The sequence below is a fragment of the Nomia melanderi genome, chromosome 12, assembly GCF_051020985.1.
Source record: "Nomia melanderi isolate GNS246 chromosome 12, iyNomMela1, whole genome shotgun sequence".
NCBI lineage: Eukaryota > Metazoa > Arthropoda > Insecta > Hymenoptera > Halictidae > Nomia > Nomia melanderi.
Genome location: NC_135010.1, coordinates 5,837,799 through 5,861,037, shown reverse-complemented (window position 1 = coordinate 5,861,037; position 23,239 = coordinate 5,837,799). Strand labels below are relative to the sequence as shown.

General features: G+C 32.4%; 6 protein-coding genes across 18 annotated transcripts in view; 3 read left to right on the top strand and 3 right to left on the bottom strand.

The window, feature by feature from the left end:
• Positions 1–4,653, top strand: part of Appl (amyloid-beta-like protein) — a 62,084-nt gene extending 57,431 nt beyond the window's left edge. For all 4 annotated transcript variants that reach the window (XM_076372824.1, XM_076372823.1, XM_076372825.1 and 1 more), the window contains one exon: positions 36–4,653. In XM_076372824.1, coding sequence (XP_076228939.1) covers positions 36–146 — 111 coding nt within the window. In that variant the 3' untranslated portion in view covers positions 147–4,653. The remainder of the gene's footprint in view (positions 1–35) is intronic.
• Positions 4,654–4,664: 11 nt separating this feature from the next.
• Positions 4,665–10,176, top strand: Hsl (hormone-sensitive lipase). Of its 9 annotated transcripts, XM_031974692.2 has the most exons (13): positions 4,676–4,793; positions 5,088–5,248; positions 5,317–5,381; positions 6,005–6,439; positions 6,532–6,733; positions 6,807–7,020; positions 7,097–7,287; positions 7,438–7,720; positions 7,792–8,014; positions 8,097–8,281; positions 8,370–8,698; positions 8,791–8,916; positions 8,996–10,176. In XM_031974692.2, the coding sequence occupies exons 4-13, from the start codon at positions 6,081–6,083 to the stop codon at positions 9,062–9,064; spliced, it is 2,181 nt and encodes a 726-aa protein (XP_031830552.1). In that variant the 5' UTR covers positions 4,676–4,793; positions 5,088–5,248; positions 5,317–5,381; positions 6,005–6,080; the 3' UTR covers positions 9,065–10,176. The 9 variants fall into 9 exon arrangements, with proteins under 9 accessions (XP_031830548.1, XP_031830550.1, XP_031830551.1 ...); XM_031974690.2 differs by lacking the exon at positions 5,317–5,381 and having other exon boundaries at positions 4,672–4,793; positions 5,110–5,248; XM_031974691.2 differs by lacking the exon at positions 5,317–5,381 and having other exon boundaries at positions 4,675–4,793; positions 5,158–5,248.
• On the bottom strand, positions 10,018–11,580 carry san (Probable N-acetyltransferase san). The gene is made up of 4 exons (XM_031974767.2): positions 11,357–11,580; positions 10,725–10,881; positions 10,490–10,656; positions 10,018–10,405 (listed from the first exon to the last, which is right to left on the bottom strand). Exons 1-4 carry the CDS (start codon positions 11,362–11,364, stop codon positions 10,225–10,227), a joined length of 513 nt encoding a protein of 170 aa, XP_031830627.1. The 5' UTR covers positions 11,365–11,580; the 3' UTR covers positions 10,018–10,224.
• Positions 11,581–12,210: 630 nt separating this feature from the next.
• LOC116426095 (peptidylprolyl isomerase domain and WD repeat-containing protein 1) lies at positions 12,211–14,988 on the top strand. Its single transcript, XM_031974582.2, has 8 exons — positions 12,211–12,436; positions 12,717–12,819; positions 12,904–13,100; positions 13,193–13,386; positions 13,464–13,801; positions 13,882–14,071; positions 14,156–14,731; positions 14,808–14,988. The coding sequence occupies exons 1-8, from the start codon at positions 12,340–12,342 to the stop codon at positions 14,949–14,951; spliced, it is 1,839 nt and encodes a 612-aa protein (XP_031830442.1). The 5' UTR covers positions 12,211–12,339; the 3' UTR covers positions 14,952–14,988.
• Positions 14,989–15,028: 40 nt separating this feature from the next.
• Positions 15,029–15,626, bottom strand: LOC116426367 (mitochondrial pyruvate carrier 2). Its single transcript, XM_031975201.2, has 3 exons — positions 15,454–15,626; positions 15,224–15,365; positions 15,029–15,152 (listed from the first exon to the last, which is right to left on the bottom strand). The coding sequence occupies exons 1-3, from the start codon at positions 15,545–15,547 to the stop codon at positions 15,029–15,031; spliced, it is 360 nt and encodes a 119-aa protein (XP_031831061.1). The 5' UTR covers positions 15,548–15,626.
• Positions 15,627–18,613: 2,987 nt separating this feature from the next.
• LOC116426128 (uncharacterized) overlaps positions 18,614–23,239 on the bottom strand; it is a 77,828-nt gene continuing 73,202 nt past the window's right edge. For both annotated transcript variants that reach the window (XM_031974655.2, XM_031974656.2), the window contains one exon: positions 18,614–22,814. In XM_031974655.2, coding sequence (XP_031830515.1) covers positions 22,579–22,814 — 236 coding nt within the window. In that variant the 3' untranslated portion in view covers positions 18,614–22,578. The remainder of the gene's footprint in view (positions 22,815–23,239) is intronic.

Sequence of the window (23,239 nt, the reverse complement as noted above, 5' to 3'; positions counted from 1 at the left end):
AGAATTATTACTAACTATTTCCGAACGTTGTACAGGGTTTCATTGAAGTCGATCAAGCAGCTACACCAGAGGAGCGACACGTCTCAAACATGCAGATCAACGGATACGAAAATCCTACATACAAATATTTCGAGGTCAAAGATTAAGTTAGTCATCTGGATCTACAGAATTTTATTTGAAACTGGTCTTAATTGTCCGTTCTCGCGTATGTTCTTCAAGAATCTCATAGTATTTTGTTAGTGTAAGATACCTTTCAGGTTCGAGGTTCTTCCGAAGATTCAAAACATATATAGAGATCTGCATCTTTAGTGATACGTGGAATAAAATCTGTCCATAGGGTGATAGATATCGCAATACAAGTATCATTATTATGTGGCGTCCCTTTATATAGCCTGCCGACGTGTCACGGCCATTCTTTATGCTCTACGACATATGTATAAAGCAATGTTCACGTAATAACATCCGGTAGATGCAAGTGATAACGAGTTCCGCGCGTGACACTCGTGCCAACTGCGAGATTATCTGCGAGACAAATTTGGAAAGAAAGCAACACGCCAATGTGCCATATGGGAGGAAACACAAAATCATCTTCGGAAGTATCTCATACACGTTGTTTTCGTTTCGTTGTCATACATGTTATTGATGATAAAAAAGAGGAAAAAAAACAAAACGCAGGAAGGAGCGCTCGCAATAAAAACGAACACAACAAAAGGTAACATGGAAAAGAACCGAAACGTTGCACGCTGATGTTCCGCGATGATGTCCCTTGATTGAAGGTCTTTGGGCTAACGTATCAAGTCCACAAGAATTTTGGTATATTTTCGGCGACGGAAATGACGCGAACCCGATCGAATGAAGCGTACGCGACCGTATGCAACGCGTAGCTGTTTGCGCTCTTTGCTGTATCCTTCGGTTCTGATATTTTCGGAGATAGTCAATGGCAATAATGGTTGCGCAGCTTGAACCTAATACCAGTGAAAAAAAACTAACGACGATAGAGCAGCGGTAGCGGCTTGCACGGCGAAAAACAGCAAAGTATTAAACTGATTATAAAAGATATAAAAAGAAAAAAAAAAGAAGAAGCATGTAATTAGCATTACGCGAGTGAAGGTGTATGCTATGAAGAAGAAGAAGAAGCAGAAAAAATAATACTAATAACGAAACGCTCTCAAAATATCAGAACGGCAACCGATGCACGTTCACCTTCGTGATGCAGCTGTTTTTTCCATCTCCGTTCGATTCCCACTGCCTGATTTTTTCAGCGACCTTTTCAGTACTTAAACGTCTACTTAGATTATACAAACTTTATACTTAAGAGAAAATTCGAGAATCGTATCTAAAGTTTAACGAGAAAGCAAGATATTTTATCATTCCATACGATAAGTCCACTATATTATCGAGGTGCTGCCCGAACGTTTGCACGGAAAATATTCAGTAGCTTTGTTCGACTCGGCCGAGGGCCGTTCGCGTTCACGTGAACGTCTTGAACGGGGTCGAAAGAGTCACGCCTAAGCTGCCGAATAAGAGGAACAGTTTAAACAGAAGTTTTTTTGAGTGGCATTAGTACCTTCGATTCTAGCTCGACTATAAGTGGCGACCGTTGAAGCAAGCGTTTCTCCGTTCTTGTTTTGACACCCTGTATTACCCCCCTTCTCTTTCGCCCTTTTCCTTTATCTTTTTTCATTTTTCCGTTTCTCACAATCACTTACTACCTTCTTCTAATCCTCTCTTCGTTAGTTTTCTATTATGTCGAAAGATGGTTCATACAATAACTATCTTAGGATATTAATTATATATGACGACGATAATATATTACACGTTTAATGCTTATATATTTGTATATGGTCAGAAGATAGTAGGCCGCACTTTAGCCAGGGTCGCGTGGGAAAGCACAGCTTTCACTTGTTTCCAATGAATAATGCACGTCTCCTTTTTCAATTGTTTTTCTTTTTCTTTTTCCATTAGACCGTATATATGTACCTTCGCGTCGATCGATCGTTGCGATGTATAAGAAAATTTGTCCAAGCGTTTTCTGTACTGCGACGAATTTTAGCCGCGCAAGTATTACGTTCTTTTTCGATTGAGATTGTACACGACGCTTCCGAACCGAACGATCCGGATCGCGTCGGATCGCTCGCCGTTCGTGAACGTTGTAACCCTTTTATCGACTAAGAATTCTCCTTATTTCGAAATGCTAATTTCACTAGTATTTTTCTTTCTTTCTTTCTTTTAATTTTATTTTGCAAAAATAAATTAAGCGAAAAATTGCGCAAACCGAGGAGAATTAATGAATCCTTGGATTCCTAAGCGCACGTTGAAGCAGCTGCCTCCCGTCTAGCGAACGAACACACGTACACACGAGAAGAAAACACACAGGCATACAGCAGCAGACACATTATTAGACTGTTTGTCTCACGCAACTCCGGTAGAAGGGACGTGCCGAGAACGCTCGCGGGCACACACATTCGCGCATCGCTGAGTGTTAAAAATATTATTTTAGATATATTTAAAAAAAAATGATAGCAATTAACTATATGTCTATGGATACAACAAAAGCATAGCATCAATGCGTTAATAATAATAATAATAATAATGATAATATAAATATCTATATATATAAATATATATAAATATATATGTTTCGTGTGCACGTGTGTGTGCGCGCGCGCGTAATATATGAACAATATACATATACATATACATGTACACCTATCAAATTAACTATACATTATGTACCTATAGCGTATAGTCGTTAAAAATGAGGGGAAAGAGAAAGAACATTAACACGTCGCGTATATAAATGACTCGATACGGATTCACGGATGTTCGGGAACCATTTATTGCCTCTGTCGAAAAGGCTTTCTTTCACGCGACATCGTTACGATTTTCGTGCTTTCTATTCGTTGCTAAAGAAAAGAAAGAGAGAGAGAGAGAGAGGGAGAGAGAAAGGAAGACAGAGTACAAAGATGGTATGCGGTCGCACGTGACGATTGGCCTACATCAGCGGATGTGTCGTTCATGGTCAACGGACGCACGACGCGAATAGCAGTTCGCTGCTTACCAAATTAATGTCCGTGTACAGTCTTTCGATCGAGCATGTAGGTAACGCGGGTTTCGATATCCGGTACCGCGCGGGAAGAAGAAGATTCGTGCTCGTTGAAGAACATAACCCCTTGTCGAGGTACCGGTGAGGAGAAACGTGATCGGCTTGACAAACGAGACACCATTGTTCGTTTCAACGAATGTCGCGAGAAAAAGGAACATCTTAACAGCTGTCCATCTGTCGGTACATTAGCTTGAAAGTTATCTCTTCGAAGCATATCAGTTGTCGATTCATTCGTCCTTTTTCTTTTTTCTTTTTTTTTCACCCGGTCGGCACACTGTGAATTCGCATCGAGCCACCCTGTATAAGTTTAAGAATTGATTTTTGTAAAGAGGTAATAAGTACTTACCGAGGTAATTAACTTAGCTTAAAAAAAAGAGAGAGAGAGAGAGAGAGAGAGAGAGAGAAAGAGAGAGAGAAAGAGAGAGAGAGAGTTGAAAAAAAATGAAAAAGACACGTGAGAAGTGAGGAAAAGGAACAAAAAGAAAATAAATACGTCCTTCGCATAGTGGTTCGGATTTAGATGCCGGCGAATGGGGAATAATAACGGAACTAAACTTTATTTTTGCAGTTTTTTCGGTATTGTATGAATTCTTACGATTCTATCTATTCCCGCGTCTTTTTAACGAACGTGTCGATCACAGGCCAACCGATGAACATGAGAGAAAGAGAGTGAGATAGAGAGAGAGACAGAGAAGAGAATGAGAGAGAATACACGCGTGTGTATGTGTGTGTGTGAGAGTGAGAGGGAGGGAAAATGAGAGTGTAAAAGAGAGGAAGAATGAGAGTGTAAAAGGGTGAGAGAGAGAGAGAAAGAATGAGAGTGTAAAAGAGAGAAAGAAAGAGAAATTGTACGTGCAATATACCGGTATCGATATGTGTACGCCTATTCAGCGCTGTAATTGTTAATAGTTTTCGATCTTATGCTCGTCGCCGTTCCGAACAAAGCGACAATTCGCGCGAAATTGAATTTCTTTCCGCGATATCATCACGGAACAAGCAATCTATCTAGTCACGCGTGTTCAACGCTGCATTGGTCATAACTTATCAGCGGTTAGATCGCCGAACAAAGGATCCAGGCTTTGCGCTACATGACCGATTGACACTCGACGGGATTAATCATCAACCGAATTAGATAATTATTGACATTCGAATAAAAGACCATCTGGCGTCGGGGCAAGCAAAAAGTGAAAGAAAATGAAGCAAACGGAATATCGAAACGCCAGCTCGGATTAGGGGAACTCAACGGATCGTTCGGTTTGTCGTTTTTAATCGTAGGATCGGAAACTAACACGTTTGCTAATAGAACGCTTCTGCGACCGTTCTTCAATGAAGTAGAAAAAAAAGTTACTAAAAAAAAACCGGAGAATAAAAGTAAGAATCCCAATCCCTTGTCCCCCCTTCCCCCCTCTGTCCCCCTCTTTCTCCATCACAAGGATTTCTCCTCGCCACTCACAAATTTTATCGCATTATTACACTCCGTGAAAGAACGTATTGTGTTTGTGGATATATGTAATTTTACTTATCAATAAATAAATTACAAAGGTCCACTCGCGTATCAGTCACTTCTAAGTCAGTGATCGAAGCCGACGGCGATGCGCGTCGTACACGCGGATGGAGTCATCATTTTTGGCGCGCAAACGGACGAAGAGAAAATAATTAATATATTTTACTGAACACTGTTACCATGGTGAGGAAATTAAAAAAAAAATTTTTCATTTATATCTATCAACGAACGAAATGTTGCTCGGAAGAGGTTTCAATCGAAACTTAAACTTGAAATGTATTTGACAATAAGCTCGTTAACGTTCAAGAAATTAAAATATACACGTTCACCTTGCACTTGCGGTATTCATTGAAATTTCTTTATAATCTTGAAAAATATATTTATAAGAGAAATTACGGCTGGTCAAGCTTCTAAGAACACATGCCTTTTTCTATATCTTGGTTTTATCTTTATGATTAATTCATCTAACGCAATCAGTTATCTGCGGCTCACTATATAGTACGATTACGAAGCTGCAAATTGTTATTTGTCGCGTGTTTTCGGCCAGTTTAACGAAATGCTATCGAACCATCGCATTTATTCTGATTTCGTGGTTACAATGAACAGCAAAGGCTAATCTTATGCTGATATATGTATTGGTAAGTACTATACAACCGATATCTTTAATCAATTGTTCGGTGTTTGTAATTGATTATTATTATCATAGCAATTAATGGAATTATCAATTATTGGCAAGAATTTCTAAGTGTTTGATAGGATGCCTATTATCTGGTAATTAAACTTGAAATGTATCATCTATAAATATACGTACGTCACTTGGATTGTTTCTATATCTTCATTTGAATTTCATAAAATTCCTGGTCTTGTTTTATCACATATAAGTGATCGATACATAATATAATTATAGCTCGTTAGGGTAATTTAAATGCATAGTCATCGGTCGAAATGTTTACTATTCAGAAATTTTAAAGAAATATTAATTCGTAAATAGTGCTTGTTATTTGTTTGTAAGATATTGATATCGATCGAAAAAGCATCATGGCGGCGACGGTAGACGTCTAGTAAATGTCAAATTCGAAAATAAAAAGTGACATTTCATACAGAGTGCAATGTACAAATAGATCTTTATATAAACGAGAATAATGTAGTATCCGTTATTAGTTACGAATCATTCAGAACGGATGCGTGTATCGCGTTATTGTTAACCTTATCTAAGTAACATCATGAAAGGTACAGGTACTAACGTTAATTACATTAAACAAATATTTCTTTAGCGATTTGTAGTAATGCATGCGAGATATTAAAATAGTGTCCATACTGCAATTGTATCATTAAGTATTTGTACTGTAAGAATTATTCTTTTGTTAAATAATGGTATGATAATAATATTACAGGTTCTTTACTTGTCTTTTATTGCAAAATAGTTAGTTAAAAATTTACTGTCATACAGTGAAATAACGAATAGTTCAGATGTCTCTCAATGATGACTTTGAAAGACCATTTGAAGATTGTTTGCCCCTGCAATGGGGAGCATTACAAGAATTATGCCAAGCAAATGTGGAACATTTTATGTCGCATCAAGATGAAAATGCTGTTAGAATCAGGGCAGCGCAATTGGCAATGTTGGATCACTTAGAACAATTACAACCATTATATAAAGAAATTAATAGAGTTGCTCCGATGTTTGATTTCGATGTAGAAATACCTGGGAACGGGTATAGAAGTTTTCTAGGCTTAATAGATAAATGTATTATACATTCACGTGCAATCTGTCACCAAATCTATTGTCAGAAAGATTCTATATTTTTTCGTAAAAGTTATCACATGAGGTAATTATTATACTTAAATTTATTTTATAAATAATTGGATGACTTTAATGGATAATAAGTACTTTTCTACTAATAAGTATAAATGTTTCCAGAGAAATAGAAGCTTGTTCGCAGTTATTAGCATCTTTATGCACTTGTTTAGAGCATTTACAAACTCTGTATTCATGGAGTGATAAATTGAACGATGAAAAACCATCTCTTTTTATTGCCAGTGATCATAATCCTTATGATATTTTGAATAAAATTGATAGTATTAATCAGTATTGTTTTTATGGCAGATGTTTAGGGTTTCAGGTACATATTAGTAAATACAATTATATGGGTATAATCAATTCTTATAGATAATAATAAGATAAATCAATTTCAGTTTAATGATACAATGAAGCCTATATTAAAAACTATATTGGTTTGTATGGCAACATTTAGTGAAGCATTTTATTCTAATGGAACAGTATTAGCACGATGTGCTAATTCTGTTAAATATATGTTAGACCCTGAGGCAAGGGCACGTCGTATTGTAGATCTTTTCCAACGTGCTGATGTTTCATTTTGTCAAGCTTTTTGGTTCCTTAATGAGAATGGTAAAACATTAAAATCATTTGTATTTATGAAACATTTTTCCATTATTTTGATATACTGTATGAATTACGTTATTAGAGATAGCACGTAGACTGCCAACTATAGCATCTCCATCCTTGGCAATAAATCAGATAATTTCCATTCCACCTGAAGAATTGACACTCTCTGCATTGGATGGGACAATAGTGTCAATTCCAATACCAAATAGTCATATTGGAAAGAAGCCAATTCATGTTAGATTATTGAGTTCTAAACGTCGTGTGGGAATGGTAAAGAAATCATTTTTATAATTTAATTTATTTTATAACTAGCATAAGTTGTGTTTTTTATTATTATTTTCGTCTTTACATTTTCTTTAATCGAGTAGAAATTTTTGTGAAACACCGGTTTCACTCCTGTGCAGTACATACTTCTCTCAGATTGGTTCAGGTGGAGTAGGAGGAGAACTGCTTGAATCTTCAAAAGAACTGATAATTCATTGCCATGGTGGAGGTTTTGTCGCACAGACTTCTTCATCACATGAAATATACTTACGATCCTGGGCTGTAAACCTTGATATACCCATTTTAAGCATAGATTACAGTTTAGCACCCGAAGCTCCATTTCCTAGAGCATTTGAAGAAGTTTTATATGCATATGCATGGGCTTTAAATCATGCAAGTACTTTGCTTGGAAGTACAGCGCAAAAAGTACTTCTCGTTGGTAAGTTGTAAACTGTAATTCTTATTTTCTTTTTTGTATTATTTACTATTCACAAAATTTATTTTTTGTAGGTGATTCTGCAGGGGCCAACTTAAACTTGGGTGTTACATTAAAATGCATACAATTAAATATAAAGAAACCAAATGGGTTATTTATGGCATATACTCCAGTTTTTGTGGATTTTGTGCTATCGCCTTCACGTCTTCTTTCTCTGACAGATCCGTTATTACCTATGGGATTTCTTGTGCGTTGTTTAAAAGCATATGCAGCTATAGATAACAAAAAACTAGCAAAGTAAGTTATGCACAAAAAGGTAACTTTTATTTTTAAATAAGAATATTGTTTGTTGTTTATGTTCGATTTATTGAACTTTTAGAGAAAAAGAAAATGATGGTGCGGAATGTACGAAGTCCGACACAGAGTCTTTTGCAGAAGTCAGTGAAAGTGATTTAATAGCGTTAGCTCTAAGCCCTAATGGGGATGAAACAAATGACGCCCACAAGTTAGCGTCTTTACCCTCTGATACCACTTTGAATTCCGTTAGTTTAACGGATGCTGATGGTAAAAAGATTAAAAATATATAAATAGTTTTATTTGCAAATTTTAATTGAGTTGACTTTAATGTTTTCATTGATATTCTTGACTACAGTAGGAACAGAGAATATAACAGAAGGAGTAAAATCTCAAGAATATATTAAAAGATTTTTGGAGTTATATCGAAATTCTGGTATAAATGCTGCAGCATATATTGGAAATAGTACTGTTAGCACGAACAATGATGTATCGAAAAATGGCAGATCATGGTCACTTTTTGGATGGTCGTTTAGAGGAAAGCATAGAGAATCTCGAGAATTGGATATAGAAACTGTAAAGTGTCCTGTGGAAGAATTTATATTCACCGTACCCAGGGACCCATTTTTAAGTCCTTATCTTGCACCAGATAATCTTTTAGCACAATTACCGCCAATCGCAATGCTGGTGAATCTTTAAAATTATAATTTTACATAAAAGATAGGAACGTAATATCGTATACTTAAAGGTAATATCGAATACTTAATTTCTATTTGTAGACATTACATCTCGATCCGTGTCTCGATGATTCCGTCATGTTTGCAAGAAAACTACGATTGCTTGGTGTATTAGTCACGCTTGACATATTACCCGGTTTACCGCATGGATTTCTTAATTTAATACTGGTAAAAAAAATCATTTGTAAGAAATAAATGCAATAGGCAATTATAATGTTATATCACTACGTTTGATTTTAATTAACAGGTTTCAAAAGAAGCTAACGAAGGATCTGAGTTATGTGTCAGAAGAATACAAGAACTACTGGCATTATAGTTACATGCATGCGGCCGTATTCATTAAAGCGTAAATGTTGATATATGGGAACAAGTTTCTTTACTGCTGTTTTCTAAATGTTATTTATAATGATTTTTTATACAAGTGTCTAGAATAATTTGCAATACATATTTTCTTTTATTCGCAGTGAGCCATACAAGTATTTATACCCATAAGGTCAGTGATTTCAAATGATCGATATTTTAACAGAACTTGTATGAGATTAATATTAATATAATCAAATTAACTGTTAAAAATTTTACATGTTTTAATATTTTTTTTTGTTGAAGTTTTTATAAATATTATTATTTGGAATCAAATAATTAGATTTTGTTTTCCATATTTTATGAATGAAATTTATATTTGTTATTACATTTATAAATTCTTGTTTTCTTCCTGTAGTATTTTATCCCACATTATTCGCATATATTTACTAATTTTGTTACATTTCATTGTTACTTTTTAATAAGACTTATACTATTTATTGGAATTTATATAAAATATTTGGGATCGATGATGGCTAAGGTATAAATACTACTATAATATAATGTACTTGTATACTATACAGTTATATTTTATTTGTAATATGTATTTAATATATTACTTAAAATGTGACAACTCAAAAATATTATACTTAAATTACAATGTTGAATTGTTATTTAGCATTTCTTTATTATACATGCTAAATGTTTACTACTGTATGAAACTCGGGTTGAAATGTTCTTTTAATATTTTTAAATGGGAAAAGGAGATAAGAAAATCAAAGTAGACATACTTATTTCAGTTTAGACAAGATATACTATATTATACAATGTCATATTTTATTTAATCGATAAACATATAAATTTGGTAGACATAAGATACTATTTAAATGAGATTAACTTAATGAAATTATATTGGAAAAGAAGACAATATGAATAATATTAATGATAGAAGTTTTCTTTGTTTTGAGAAAGTGTTAACAATTCATAGGGTTTATTAAGTTACATTTGTTTTTTACATGGAAGTACATTGTATTTGTTAACTTTATTAAATTATTTATAAAATTCTAATTTTATAACTTATAACACACTGGGAAATAGAATAAAAATTATTTTATTACCAGACTGTAAGGACATGTAGTTTTTTTTGGATGCCATAAATTAATGATCAACAATTTTTTATTGATTGACTTGTTGAATATTTGTTTGTTCTTTATTTATTCTAGGACGTAATGTTTTTTGTAGTACATGTGCATCTGCAGGTTCTATTCTCTTATAATAGTGTTCCTTCGTCTCTACTATTTCAAATCCAAATTTCTTATAAAAATCAATAGCTCCTTCATTGCTTATTTGAACATGACTACAAATAAAACTCAGAATATAAGATTTGCAGTATTCATTATAACGTTACAGTAATCCTGAATTCCAGTTTTTAAATACTTACAGAAAGATTGAATCAAAATTGCCGTCTTTGTTGACATAGTTTAAAACATGTTGTACCATTACAGTACCAATTCCTAATCTTCTATAGGGATAAAGGCATCCCAACGTCATAATATATAAACGCCTAGAATTTTCTGAGGTATCTACTCGACAACAAACTGCTCCAACCTAATTTAAAGAATATAATTAGTCAAGTATATTTTTAATGAATATGTCATAAAAATTAAATAACATACCACTATGTCATTATAATATGCCAGTTTCGCTAATTCTCCAGCTTCTAACACATCTTTGTAAAATTTCTCATTATACGAGACAGGAAATACCACTTGATTAAGAAGTTTTAGCTGTTTTATGTTGTGTGGGGTTACATCTCCTAACTCTATCTTTGATCTATAATTAAAAAATTAAGTTTCATTAAAAATGAAATATACATATTATACTTAATCACAATTAATATCATTGCAGTAGGTGTTTAAGTAATTTAAAATTTTATAATACTGAAATTATTAATTTCAGTTTTGTTTTACAAAACTTTTAAAACCTTTGAAATATGAAAACTGTATGCAAATCATACCTAAACATGTTTTATAAAATAAAATACAACATTAAATAAATAATTGTGTTAGAAATTTTATTCTATAATCTTTTCCCTCAATTTAAAATTACACGTTTTCAAGGAAATGTGCCCTTGAAAGTCGAAATATTTAAAACTTTAAATTACTATCAATTTTTGTGAATTATAAATGGAGTAAAATTAACATGCAGTATTACAAATTATATAGTATTATATAAAATAAATAATGAATGTTTAGAATCATTCAGTTTATAAAGCAAAAATATAACCTTACAGTTGTTTGAAACTTACCTAGTCATATTAGGAAGTACCAGAGATTTCTAAGGATTCTAAAATAAACAATATCAACAAATTTTTACACTAATAGTATTACAAGAAAAAGTATTAACAAATAATATTTTATCGATGTTGCACTAAAATTGTGCCGCTTTATTCGTATCGCACCAGAATCTTATTATATACTAAATACGATAGGTTAAATATGCCTTGTTACTTCAAATTTTGATAGGTTTAAGAATACGTAACCGATTGGTATTTGATAATAATAAATGTATTATAATTACAATAATAAAAGGAATATACTTTATTAGCAAAAATAAACAAATAAAATCAGCAATAAATATTCTTATATTTATGTTATAATAGTTTTACCAAAAAAGTTTTATTCGAGTAGAAAAATATTTATAAGAAAGATATTTTCTGAATTGATTATTTTAATAAATTATACAAAAAAAATTAAATTTGTAATAATTTAGTCGCTAAAATTCTCTACAGATATATTATTATATCATTATATACATATATTAACTATTAAATATTGTTTAATGATAAAATGTATTAAAATAATATAAATAACATAGTCAATATTCATCACTATTATAACTCTATATGCACAAAGAAGTAATAATTGGATTGTAACATGAATTATATCATTCATTATTAGTTTTAAATTTGAAATTCTAAAATACAATGAGTTTAAGAAAACTACATACATAAGCATAATTACATATTGTTATTATTATAGGAAATTTATATGTACATATTAATTGATATTTTTAACAGACATGATATTTAGTAAAAAGTATGCCGGTACTTTTTTATGTTATAATTTTAACAGATAGATAAGCATGTAAATACTATACAATCGTAATCAGCGATTGGTTTGCGTTTGGTCTACGTTGGCGCGAGTGGCGTTCAGTGGTGTTCACGCAAATGTCAGTTACAAATAAATCTTTTAATATTTTCATTAAATTTTATCTTTTTTTCTTGTGATAATGTCAAGTTCCAAAAGAGAACATGCTGAAAGCGACAATGAGGATGATTGGGTTGGACCATTACCTTCAGAAGCTGCACCTCCAAAGAAACAGAAAGGTTCTGATGTATAATTTATATTTATTATACAAATTGTAATATTTTGCATAAATATTTTGAATAAAAATAATTTTTTCATCACTATGTTTTTCATTTTGTACTTAGTAACAAACTGTTGTATTATTTTCGTTTACAATTATGAATTTTCATTCAGCCTGTATTTAAAGAGAATACTTAAGGTTATACTATGTCCTTTTGATGAACATAATTGAAAATTTTGCACTTGAACTTTTGTGCCTTAATGAAGATTAATAACAATGTTGATTACCATATTTTGCAGTACTGGAGTATGAACAAGTTTATATAGAGAATTTACCATATTGCGAATGTTATGAGAAATCTTACATGCACAGGGATGTAATTACTCATATTTTAGTCACAAAGTTAGTATATTATGATTATACATATTTATTATATATATGTATAGATTATACAACAATTACATTTATTTTCACATATTTGTACAGATCTAATTTTGTGATAACAGCTAGTTGTGATGGACATGTTAAATTTTGGAAGAAACAGGAAGAACTTATTGAATTTGTGAAACATTTCCGAGCCCATTTAATGGCTGTTCAATCAATGGCAGCTAGTTGTAATGGTGTTCATGCGTGTACAATTAGTTTAGATAAAACAATAAAGATTTTTGATGTTATCAATTTTGGTAAATATTCTTTAGCACAAAAGTAATGTTTATGAGTCTCTAATTGATTCTCTAATTGTACAGTTATTTAATTATCGAAAACTTTGTTTAAGATATGATTAATATGATCAAATTGGACTTTGTACCTCTCTCTTGTGAATGGATTTATTCACCTGGGGATGCGATATCTGCTTTAGCAGTTTCAGCTCAAGAATCAAATAAAATTTTTGTTTATGATGGACAAGGAACTGGAATACCATTACATGTTTTTGAAAGACTACACACTAAGCCTGTTGTCGCTATGAAAGTAAGAAAGATAAACATAAATAGTGTTTTTTATGTATTTTATGTAACAGTTTTATTATATGTTTTCATTATTTACAGTATAATCCTGTTTATGAAACATGTATTTCCGTGGATAAAGCAGGCATTTTGGAATATTGGACAGGACCAAAAATGGAATATAAGTTTCCTAAATGTGTTACATTTGAGTCAAAGTTGGACACGGACTTGTTCGAATTTGCAAAAAATAAGACTTACCCATGTGGTTTAGCAGTATCGCCAGATGGCAAAAAGTTTGCTTCTCTCAGTGGGGATAGGAAAGTCAGAGTCTTTAATTTTCGTACAGGAAAACTGTATAGGGTATTCGATGAAACACTGCAAAGGTTTACAGAGTTACAGCAAATGACACAACAGCTACCAAATATGGAATTTGGTCGAAGGTATGCTTGCTAAAAAAGATAATTTATTGTAAAAAACAGTTGTATAACATGAGTTTTTTATATGGTCATACAACTTTCAGAATGGCAGTTGAAAGGGAATTGGATAAAACAGAAACGAATTTGGGTAATATAGTGTTCGATGAATCTGGTTATATGATCTTATATAGCACAATGTTAGGTATAAAAATTGTGAACTTGTATACAAATCGATGTGTTAGAATCATGGGGAAACCTGAAAATATTCGTCCTATGCAACTTGCCCTGTTCCAGGTATTTATATAAATATTTGCACAACATTTACAGACGGTTACGATAGAATTTATAATAATTTTGATATGCGTTTCAAATACAAAGGGAAAGGCAAGGAAAACAACAGCCGCTGTGACTGTAGAAATGGAAGCCTCGGAGAATCCAACATTGGAATTGAACCGTCCTGATCCTACTCTTTTCTGCACAGCTCATAAAAAAAATAGATTTTACATGTTCACCAGACGGGAACCGGAGGATACGAAAAGTCAAGAATGTGACAGAGATGTTTTCAACGAAAGACCGTCGAAAGAAGATATTATATCTTCTACAGAAGCGACCAATATGCAGAAGATTTTCGACACTGCTGTTATTCATACAACACTAGGGGATATTCACGTGAATCTCTTTGGCAAAGATGTTCCAAAGACAGTAGAGAATTTCTGCGTGCACTCAAAGAATGGTTACTATAATGGACATATATTCCATAGAGTAATTAAAGGATTCATGATTCAAACCGGCGACCCTACTGGGACTGGTACGGGTGGAGAGAGTATATGGGGTGGCGAATTTGAAGATGAATTTAGATCTCATTTAAAGCACGACAGACCATACACTTTAAGCATGGCAAATGCAGGGGCAAATACGAACGGCAGCCAGTTTTTTATTACTTTAACACCAACTGTAAGTTGTATATCATTCGTTATTAACCTAAGAATAAGTCAACGTTAAGCGATAATTATTTTATTAATTCTTTTAGCCATGGTTGGACAATAAACATACCGTATTTGGCAGAATAGTAAAAGGGATGGAGGTTGTACAAAATATCAGTCAAGTTAAAACAAACCCGAAAACTGATAAACCCTATGACGACATTCGAATAGTCAGTGTTAGTGTAAAATAATAATTCTACAATAAAACATGTAATATATTTTCATAAATTTTCGTCTTTGTGATATTCACTCACCACTTCTTTTAATATTATTTCGAGCTTTGCTTTATTTGATATAAGACAGCTCTTACAAAATTGTATGATCCCGTCAAACAGGTAAAGGCGTTTACGCAAAATAAGTTATAATTCTTTGGTGTAATTATTAATGAGTACCTGTTGAATAATTAGTTTATACGTTAATGAGAAATTGTTATGGGTAATACAGAATTATTTTTGTATAATACCTGGACCATATAGCACCCGTTATCATAAGACTAGCCGTTTGACTTAATGAAATTGCGTTTGGAGGACGTGTAAGGTCCCCTATTCCGGCTGCCACTAGGCCCCATTTGAAAGTTGGGGCCCAAAAAAATACAGTCGTTGGACCTGGATTAATAAATGTGTTATTAATAATAAATTATATTTTATGATGAATTATAATTAAAAGCGTCATTTATCGAAACTATTACTTAACCTGCAGGATGTAAAAAAAGAGCACGAAATCTTTTCGGTAAAAGACAAGCTATTTTTAACATAAGTCTTTGATAACGACCTTCTTTTTGCGGCATTTGCACCGCAGATTTGACAGAATTATATTGGTATATTCAAAGACTTCATTATTCCATAGTCGAATTACTAACAAAGTTAAGTAGAAAGTAAAATTATTTAACAAATTAATATGATTAAATTATTGACATTAATCAGCGGAAAATTATGAAATAATTTGACAAATGTTATAACAGACGTAGAAGATACCATTAAACAACAGTTATGAATTACGACACTAAAAACAAAAGAATGATTAATTATAATTGTCATGAATTACGGTTTATGTAACTTGAATATAAAATAAGATTGCCAATTATGAAAAATATTACCTATGATTTTTCTAGTGAATAAATATTTTTCAATGATGTTCGCGATTCGATAATGTTTCACATCTCCAAATCATACGTTGTTTATCATATTTTTATTCTTCCAATAATATTCAAAATTAACTTATGCAATGAAATAAAATAAAATTTATAAAAAGATTATTCAATTACTAATAAACAGAATATTTATCAAAAATCAAAATGAATTACGGTAATCCCAACAAGAAAATATCGTGTTGGAACGACATGGAAGAACTGAAATATTTGATTTGTGCCATTGAATGTTGGTGCGTTTGATTTTAATATAATTTTCAACAAAGGTTGAGATTTTTTATAGGGTTAATCGAACATTTCAAGTGTTGAGTATCGAACACTCTACCCTTCAGAACATCAGGAATATTTTCCTTTATTTATTTTTTTATTATCTAATTATCTGAACCTACGAATAGGATCAGCCTATTGTGATAATAGATAAAGAATACTATAACAAATACTATAGCAAAGATGAATGGTATTAAAATTAATTATTAATGACTTGGTTGCACAGTTCTTACATCACACTATTATCTAGATGTTTAAGTCACTAATATTTTTATTCAACCTTTTTTTGTATTGTAATTGTTTTCAAGCAATTCGGAAGCTTCAGTCACCGATGACCGGAGCTTCCAAATTACTTGACAATAATTATAATTTGCCAGATAACTAATGTCGAATGGAAATATTTCATAGTATAACAGTGTAACGTAAGCATTGCGATACCAAATACTAAGTAACTGTTCCTCTTCATCTTTGCTACAAAAGAATAAGTGGTGCATAAAACTCTGAAGGTTTTCGTAGCAGTCAACGTGTTAATGGATGTTGCATTTCTTATAGTCAATGTTCAAAGGTACCGCCACTGCCCACGCGTACTACGCTACTGCCACCGAGAATTGAAGAGTTACCTCCTTACATTCCTCCACCAGCCCCTTGTTGCCCGCCACCCCCGTGTCCGCCACCCAAGCCACCTGTTCCTTGTTGTGTTGGTCCCTTACCTGCACCCCCGCTTCCAAAATGTCCACCAGCACCAAAACCTTGTTGTCCTCCTTGTTCTCCGCTTCCTTGTTATTCAAGTAAGTAAATATATTTATCTATACAGTCAAACCTGCTTTTGTGCGGTAGATAAGGACCGCATAAAAGAAACCGCACAAAAAAATGTTCAGAAATTTACGAAACAGTGAGAAAGTGCTTTCAAACAAAATAAATAATTAAATTACACATCGAATCATTTAAAAGAAATTTAGTTTCTCATATATGGAAAAATTTTCACAATGCACATAATTCACTGCTACTCGTAGTCTAAAATGCGTATCTTCTTGTGATGAACTGATTCAAAGTCGCTTTCGTCACTTAAAAAACAACAACAACACCGTTGGAATTCATATATCGCATTAAAAAAAATCGCAAAAATAAATCGCACAAAAAAAATCGCATAGAAAAGGACCGCACAATAAGAGGTTTGACTGTATATAAATATACTGATTTGTGTTTACTTACAAGGGTGGTTATCGAATACGGAAATTCAAAAAATTATGAAACTTTGTGTATAAATAGAGTAAGTCGAGCGTAGTACATTGCAATTCTTTTCTCGGGTTGAATTTTACTTTGAAGAGATGAAACCACCCCTTGGAAAAATTCAAAGTTGTCTTTTCCGTGGATTATCTTGAGAGCGGTAAGAGATAGCGAAAGAAAGTTTAAACAAAAAGTACATTGTTCTGTTACGCCTATAAGATTGCTAAATAAAGTTTTGCAAAAAGTCAAAATTTTTCAAAATACCACTACCACCAACCTTTTTGTAAAATTTTATTTAGCAATCTTGTAAACGTGACAGAACAATATAATTTTTGTTTGAACTCTCTTTCGCTATCTATTACCGTTCTCAAGATAATCTACGGGAAAGAAAAGTTTGCAATTATTTTATTTCTTAAAGACAAAGATAGTCCGTATAATATGTAAGTACTTAATATTTATAGTTGATTAATATTTTCTTGGAAGAATATTTATAATTAATAATAAAAACATGTATAAATAGTCTTCAGATGATTTATTTTTAATATCCTTGAACATTCTATTGATTTTCATTTGCTTATAGCTATGACAAAGTTGGCGAATAATAATATTTAAACGTTATATGTGCACGTATATATTATTGAATTTTCCGTAGATCCGTACTGTTGAACATTACTGTCAATGGAGGTTATTTAACAAATTGTAAGTAACATTCCGTGGTTTAAGGAAATGATTGAAAGGAAGAAAGGATAGAGCATTATCGATGAGAAATATTACTTATTACTTGTCTTCATGAATATTTATTTCAGGAATTCCCATTCTACATACACGTGTGTTTAAAGAGCCGAATTGCAACGGTATTGTGTTTATAGTCGTCGATACATCTTTAAAAAATACGTCGGAAAATGAGTTTTGTAAGAGTATTTATGCTGACATTTTCGTATCGGACTGTAACAGAGTGATTTATTAAAACAATATTTTATTTTTCATAGAATAAATTGTTAATTTTTGTGAAAATGTGAAGAAAAATATTGAAATATAAAATAAAAGACAGGTAATAATACAGTTATAACACAATTTTTATATTCTTTTAAGATCTGAAGGAGGCATCACTATAATAAATATGAAGTTCCGATATTTTCAAAATGAATTAATGTCGATTCGAAATACGTTGCATCTCGAATGTCTACAGGGTGCATCGAATAAAACACTTGATGAACTTATTTTACACAAGAAGTTTATTCGGATTTGATACGGTCCCTTGAGTCGGCGCTTAAAGTAACAACACTTATTTCTTAATGGATCAATTCGATAGAGAACCTTCTAATCACTTACAGTTAAGCCTAGCTTAGATAAATTTCAAAGATTTTATACAATAGCGTTAGAAGAGCGTCTAATATTTTACAATAAATGTTTCATGCTCTTCGCTAGAAACAAAAACATTCGTTTCCCATTCCTTGGAATGGAAGAATTGTTGAAAAGGCCGGAAAGACGGTGCTTATAAATAATTCACGATTAATTACCAATGAATTCACGATTACATTATATACCGTCACCTTTCGTTAGTTTCCTCGAAAATAGAGTTCCCATTGTGATTTGTTCTTTCACATGAATAATAACAATGGACTAAAGGAAAAATAGAAATTCATTGTTAATTAATCGCCGTTTAATGTTTGCAAATATTCTTCGTTCTTTGCGTACACTATACACTGTATAGGTCCATATAAACTTTACATTCTGTATATAATAGACCAGCAATAAAATTACATTACTAATTCGTGGTGTGATAGATAAATTTAACAGGCCCATGTTTTATAATAAATGGGATTATCACGAGATTGATAAGATGAAATTATTTGGAAAATATGTTTAAAGTACAGAGTTGTCTCTTTTTACAGGGTAACCTTAAATTAAACGATTAAAGTATGTTAATGTGTTTCATCATTGCGTATAGTAAAAATAATGTTTTAACATTAATAATCATTCAATGGACGATTATGAAATTATTGAAGGATATCTTTATGATCAGGAAACGATCAGCATGTTTTCTTTATAAATGTTAGATTATGATATAATTTATCAATATAATAACATCAATATTTTTTGAACAAAAGTATAATTTTCCTTTTTCTTTATTAATGCATCCTTTATTATTTTCGTTGATTCTTTATCTTAATGTTCTATTATATAATTACTTTTACAATACCGTTCAAATCAAATTTTGTTAAAATTAAAATCACGACACATCTGTCATAATTTTCGAATTTTCGTATGAACAATATTTCTTTATAATTCGTAGAACAAAAGGAATCACTTTGTTCTTTCAATTCCATTGAAATGTCATTTAAAACTCGTTTAATTTGAGGCTACCCGCTGCACGTATCGCGAACGAGAATTCACTGTTAAAATTAAAATTTGAAGCTAAAAGCAAAATGTCGTTACGATATTAGCCGAAATCAATTTTCGCGGACGAAACGGCAGAAAGACAAAGTGCCGAGATTACGTGACCGGAATTCCTCCTAACAAGGATCCAATGCGAGAAAACGTTTCCAAGGAGAAAACTCGGCAGGCAAGTCGTCTGCAAATAATCAAGATTATTCCAAGCGAGAGGAAAGATCACGGAAATTTCAATTCCAGAACCTTTCTTCCTTTGTATACTTTATTTCCAGAACCATTAAAAACTCCAGAAGATATGTAAATCGCCCTGATGTAAATTGAAAAAATCTTTTCACTTCAATCTGCATTATTAATAACATTCCCTACATCGTTGCTAGCTACGTTCCTGAAGCTTCGCAGAAAAACACTCAATTTTTTTCACGAAAATAATTAACAAGTTTGAAAAGAATGTTTGTTCGTGGTTACAACAAAGTTCACCCAGTATGAAATTAATAAATATCAATCTACAAAACAATGTATTCGATAGTCTTAATAATTTTATTAAAACGAATATATTTTGTGGAAAGTTAAAGTTGATAGAAGTTTAAATGTGTTTTTCTTTTATAAAACGATTTTAAGAAACCTTTGCGTTACTTTAATAGATTATAAATTGAATAAAAACGATGCATACTATACGCTGAGACGTTTCGCGAACTACTCTATAAAATATTGAGATTCGCTTCCGTGGATGAAGCGGTACTCGATATGACACAACGGTAAATTATTTAATTGGATTACTTGTTAAACACTCGATCGTACAGTTTTTTTTTTAATCGTCGTTAACACTTAATCGTAGTTTTTAAAATATTCTTCGCAGTGTTTCAATACTGTTTTATATTAGGCGTCCAATCGCGAGTACGAAACTCTGTTCGTCGCCACACGGGCTCGTTATTTCGCATTCGAGTTTGCATCATAGATCCAACAAGAGATTTCTCGTGAGGGAAATCTTCCGTGAATTGACACAACGGAACGTTTGCTTCCCTTCGAATCGATTTATTCTTAAATTTATGGTTTTAGGGAAATACATTGTCGATGTTCGTTTCCTGTCGATTCCTCGGGGCATCTTGGAAATTATTCAACCGTCTCAAGAAAAATAATTTCTTCATTTTTCCGCGACATCTCTGTGTTTTTTGCTCGAGAAAATTTTCCTTTGGACGCCACATATTTCACCGAAAGAAACCTTATGGATATATTTATTTACCATTTCTTTATATAACTTCGTGCGGTGACTTCATTTTACAGTGGAACCTCCATTATCTCTTTTGATTGAAACAAAATGTTTCTTAAATAAACTTTCTTTCATTATCACAATTGGATGATTATTTAATAAATGATTTAACAATGAATGTTTTGAAATTTGGCGTGCACTTTTGAATATTTCTCGGTATTTCTTTTTTCGTTATTTCTTTTCATTCCCTGAATTATATTTTGATGAATTCTTCTCGATAATAGTAAAAACAATTTCACTAAAGTTATTAGCAATGTAAATATAGTAATTCAATAACTAAAAATCTGGATACGAATTGGATACACTGATAAAGAACAACGTAAAATTGATCACTTACGTTGGAAGTATTCAAATTTGTTGAAACAGAAAAGTTCCTACATGATAAAAGGAAAATATATGAATATACAATTAATTAATAGTTTCATATACGCTTATATTACTTCTATATATTAAGCCCGAATATTATAATTAATCTTACGTTTACTTCCTTAATAATTGTAATTACTAATAATTAGCATTTATGGGTAGAAAAATTAATGAAATACTAAAATAGTTTGAATTTGACAATTTCATAAATGATTTGGACATTCAAAATTATATGTATATAATTAGATTTTTTCGTTGCTTCGAATATGGCGGTTCCACTGTACAAATACTTACGCGCACGGTAGTTAAAAATCACCACAGTTGTTGCACATAAAGTGAAACTGATGGGAAAATTAATTGAAATGTATTCACTAAAATTTGATATAAAATAAATTAAAATATGTAACGCGCGAAAATAAAATCAGCTTATAAATATTCATCACAGTTCCCAATAAAAATTGTTTCATTCCCCAGAACCATTTAATAAATAAGTAAAAATAAACAACTAAAAATTCAAAGGATCTTTAAAAAAAAATCAACTCTCAACAAAATATCAAAAACATAGATATTTCGAAACCTTCTAGTGAAAGGTGTTTCAGACTTCCTTGAGATTCACTTACTAAAATAAAAATCATCACCTAACTCATTCACTCGTAATGGCAACTGTACCATTTGAACTTGTTTAAAAAAGATTGCAATAACAAGTAAACTTGCAACGCAATGAAATTAACAAATAAAACATCATCGAATCAGCTTAAAAAAGAAGACAAAATTCGGTAGGTTTACTTAGCAGCATTTTAATAAAAACAATAGTTTAAAGTACCATCGGGGCATACAGCAGAAAAACGATGTCAGAAACGATTCGTGGACTGTTCAATTAATTCCTGTACATTGAACATTTCGAAAATCCCATTGATTCGATAACAAGAATACCCCGTCCGAAAATAATGAAATCCACAAATTCCAAATGTACAGATTCTCATTGTCACGGAATAATAAAGAAAATCAAACGCTTCATTCCAGAATTTTCAGATAAAAATGCCTGGAACAGCATAAAGCCCGACACTCTACAAAATGAAAATTGAACTGCCCACCACTTTACGTGCAACAATAATAATGGAGCTGTCCCTCTGAATTCCCTTCGGAAACGTTAGAGAATAAAAAGGTTCTCGCAGCTCTTCGTTTTCCTTTTAAAGCCGAGCAGGTGCTTCAGGATCCTTCTGCGGTGCTTGCTCCTCCTCCGCCGCGTCGCTTGGTCCCGGTCCCGTTGCGGGTTCAGTTTGATCTGCGCCAAAATGCCGACCAGCAACTCGTCCACGTGGTGCGCCAGACCCGAGGAAGTTTCAATGAATTTGCAACCGCAGTTGTTCGCCAAACGCCGGCCGGCTGCACAGGGAACATAAATCAGGGAGAATTCGTGAGCTGCTTGTAATTTCGTTCCCGTGGATCATGCAAATGTGATATTTGCATTCATTCGTATTTGCACGGGTCTAAGTGGACGCGCATGGGAAACGGTTCGTCGCTGGACGGCGAACGTTCGCTGAGAATTCCCATTTTCGCGCGCTACCGTGCGGAAATTAGAATCAGAATGAAATTTCTTTCTGTAATGAAAAAGTACAGTTGAACGTTGCGCACTTTCTAGGGGTTCCATTGAAGTTTTTGGACGTTTCAGCGCTCGCTATTGTTCTGTTTCGTGAAATATTGGGTCGGTCGAGATGATTGTCGTTTTACCCTTTAATATGGCGTTGGTATTGTAATGCAATTAAATGTTATAAATAAGCGAAGTAAAAGACAAAGCTTTTGAATGTAAT

Excerpts from the sequence above, each read along its gene's own strand:
- LOC116426095 (XM_031974582.2), top strand. The coding sequence starts at position 12,340 with ATGTCAAGTTCCAAAAGAGAACATGCTGAAAGCGACAATGAGGATGAT. Across the intron at positions 14,072-14,155 it reads TGCAACTTGCCCTGTTCCAG|GGAAAGGCAAGGAAAACAAC; the intron begins GTATTTATATAA and ends TCAAATACAAAG. Across the intron at positions 14,732-14,807 it reads TTATTACTTTAACACCAACT|CCATGGTTGGACAATAAACA; the intron begins GTAAGTTGTATA and ends TAATTCTTTTAG.
- san (XM_031974767.2), bottom strand. Across the intron at positions 10,657-10,724 it reads CATATTATAATGACATAGTG|GTTGGAGCAGTTTGTTGTCG; the intron begins GTATGTTATTTA and ends TCTTTAAATTAG. Across the intron at positions 10,406-10,489 it reads AATTTTGATTCAATCTTTCT|TCATGTTCAAATAAGCAATG; the intron begins GTAAGTATTTAA and ends TTTTATTTGTAG.
- Hsl (XM_031974688.2), top strand. The coding sequence starts at position 6,081 with ATGTCTCTCAATGATGACTTTGAAAGACCATTTGAAGATTGTTTGCCC. Across the intron at positions 6,440-6,531 it reads CGTAAAAGTTATCACATGAG|AGAAATAGAAGCTTGTTCGC; the intron begins GTAATTATTATA and ends AAATGTTTCCAG. Across the intron at positions 8,917-8,995 it reads GATTTCTTAATTTAATACTG|GTTTCAAAAGAAGCTAACGA; the intron begins GTAAAAAAAATC and ends TTTAATTAACAG.
- LOC116426367 (XM_031975201.2), bottom strand. The coding sequence starts at position 15,547 with ATGCCGCAAAAAGAAGGTCGTTATCAAAGACTTATGTTAAAAATAGCT. Across the intron at positions 15,366-15,453 it reads TCTTTTTTTACATCCTGCAG|GTCCAACGACTGTATTTTTT; the intron begins GTTAAGTAATAG and ends TTATTAATCCAG. Across the intron at positions 15,153-15,223 it reads ACGGGTGCTATATGGTCCAG|GTACTCATTAATAATTACAC; the intron begins GTATTATACAAA and ends ATTATTCAACAG.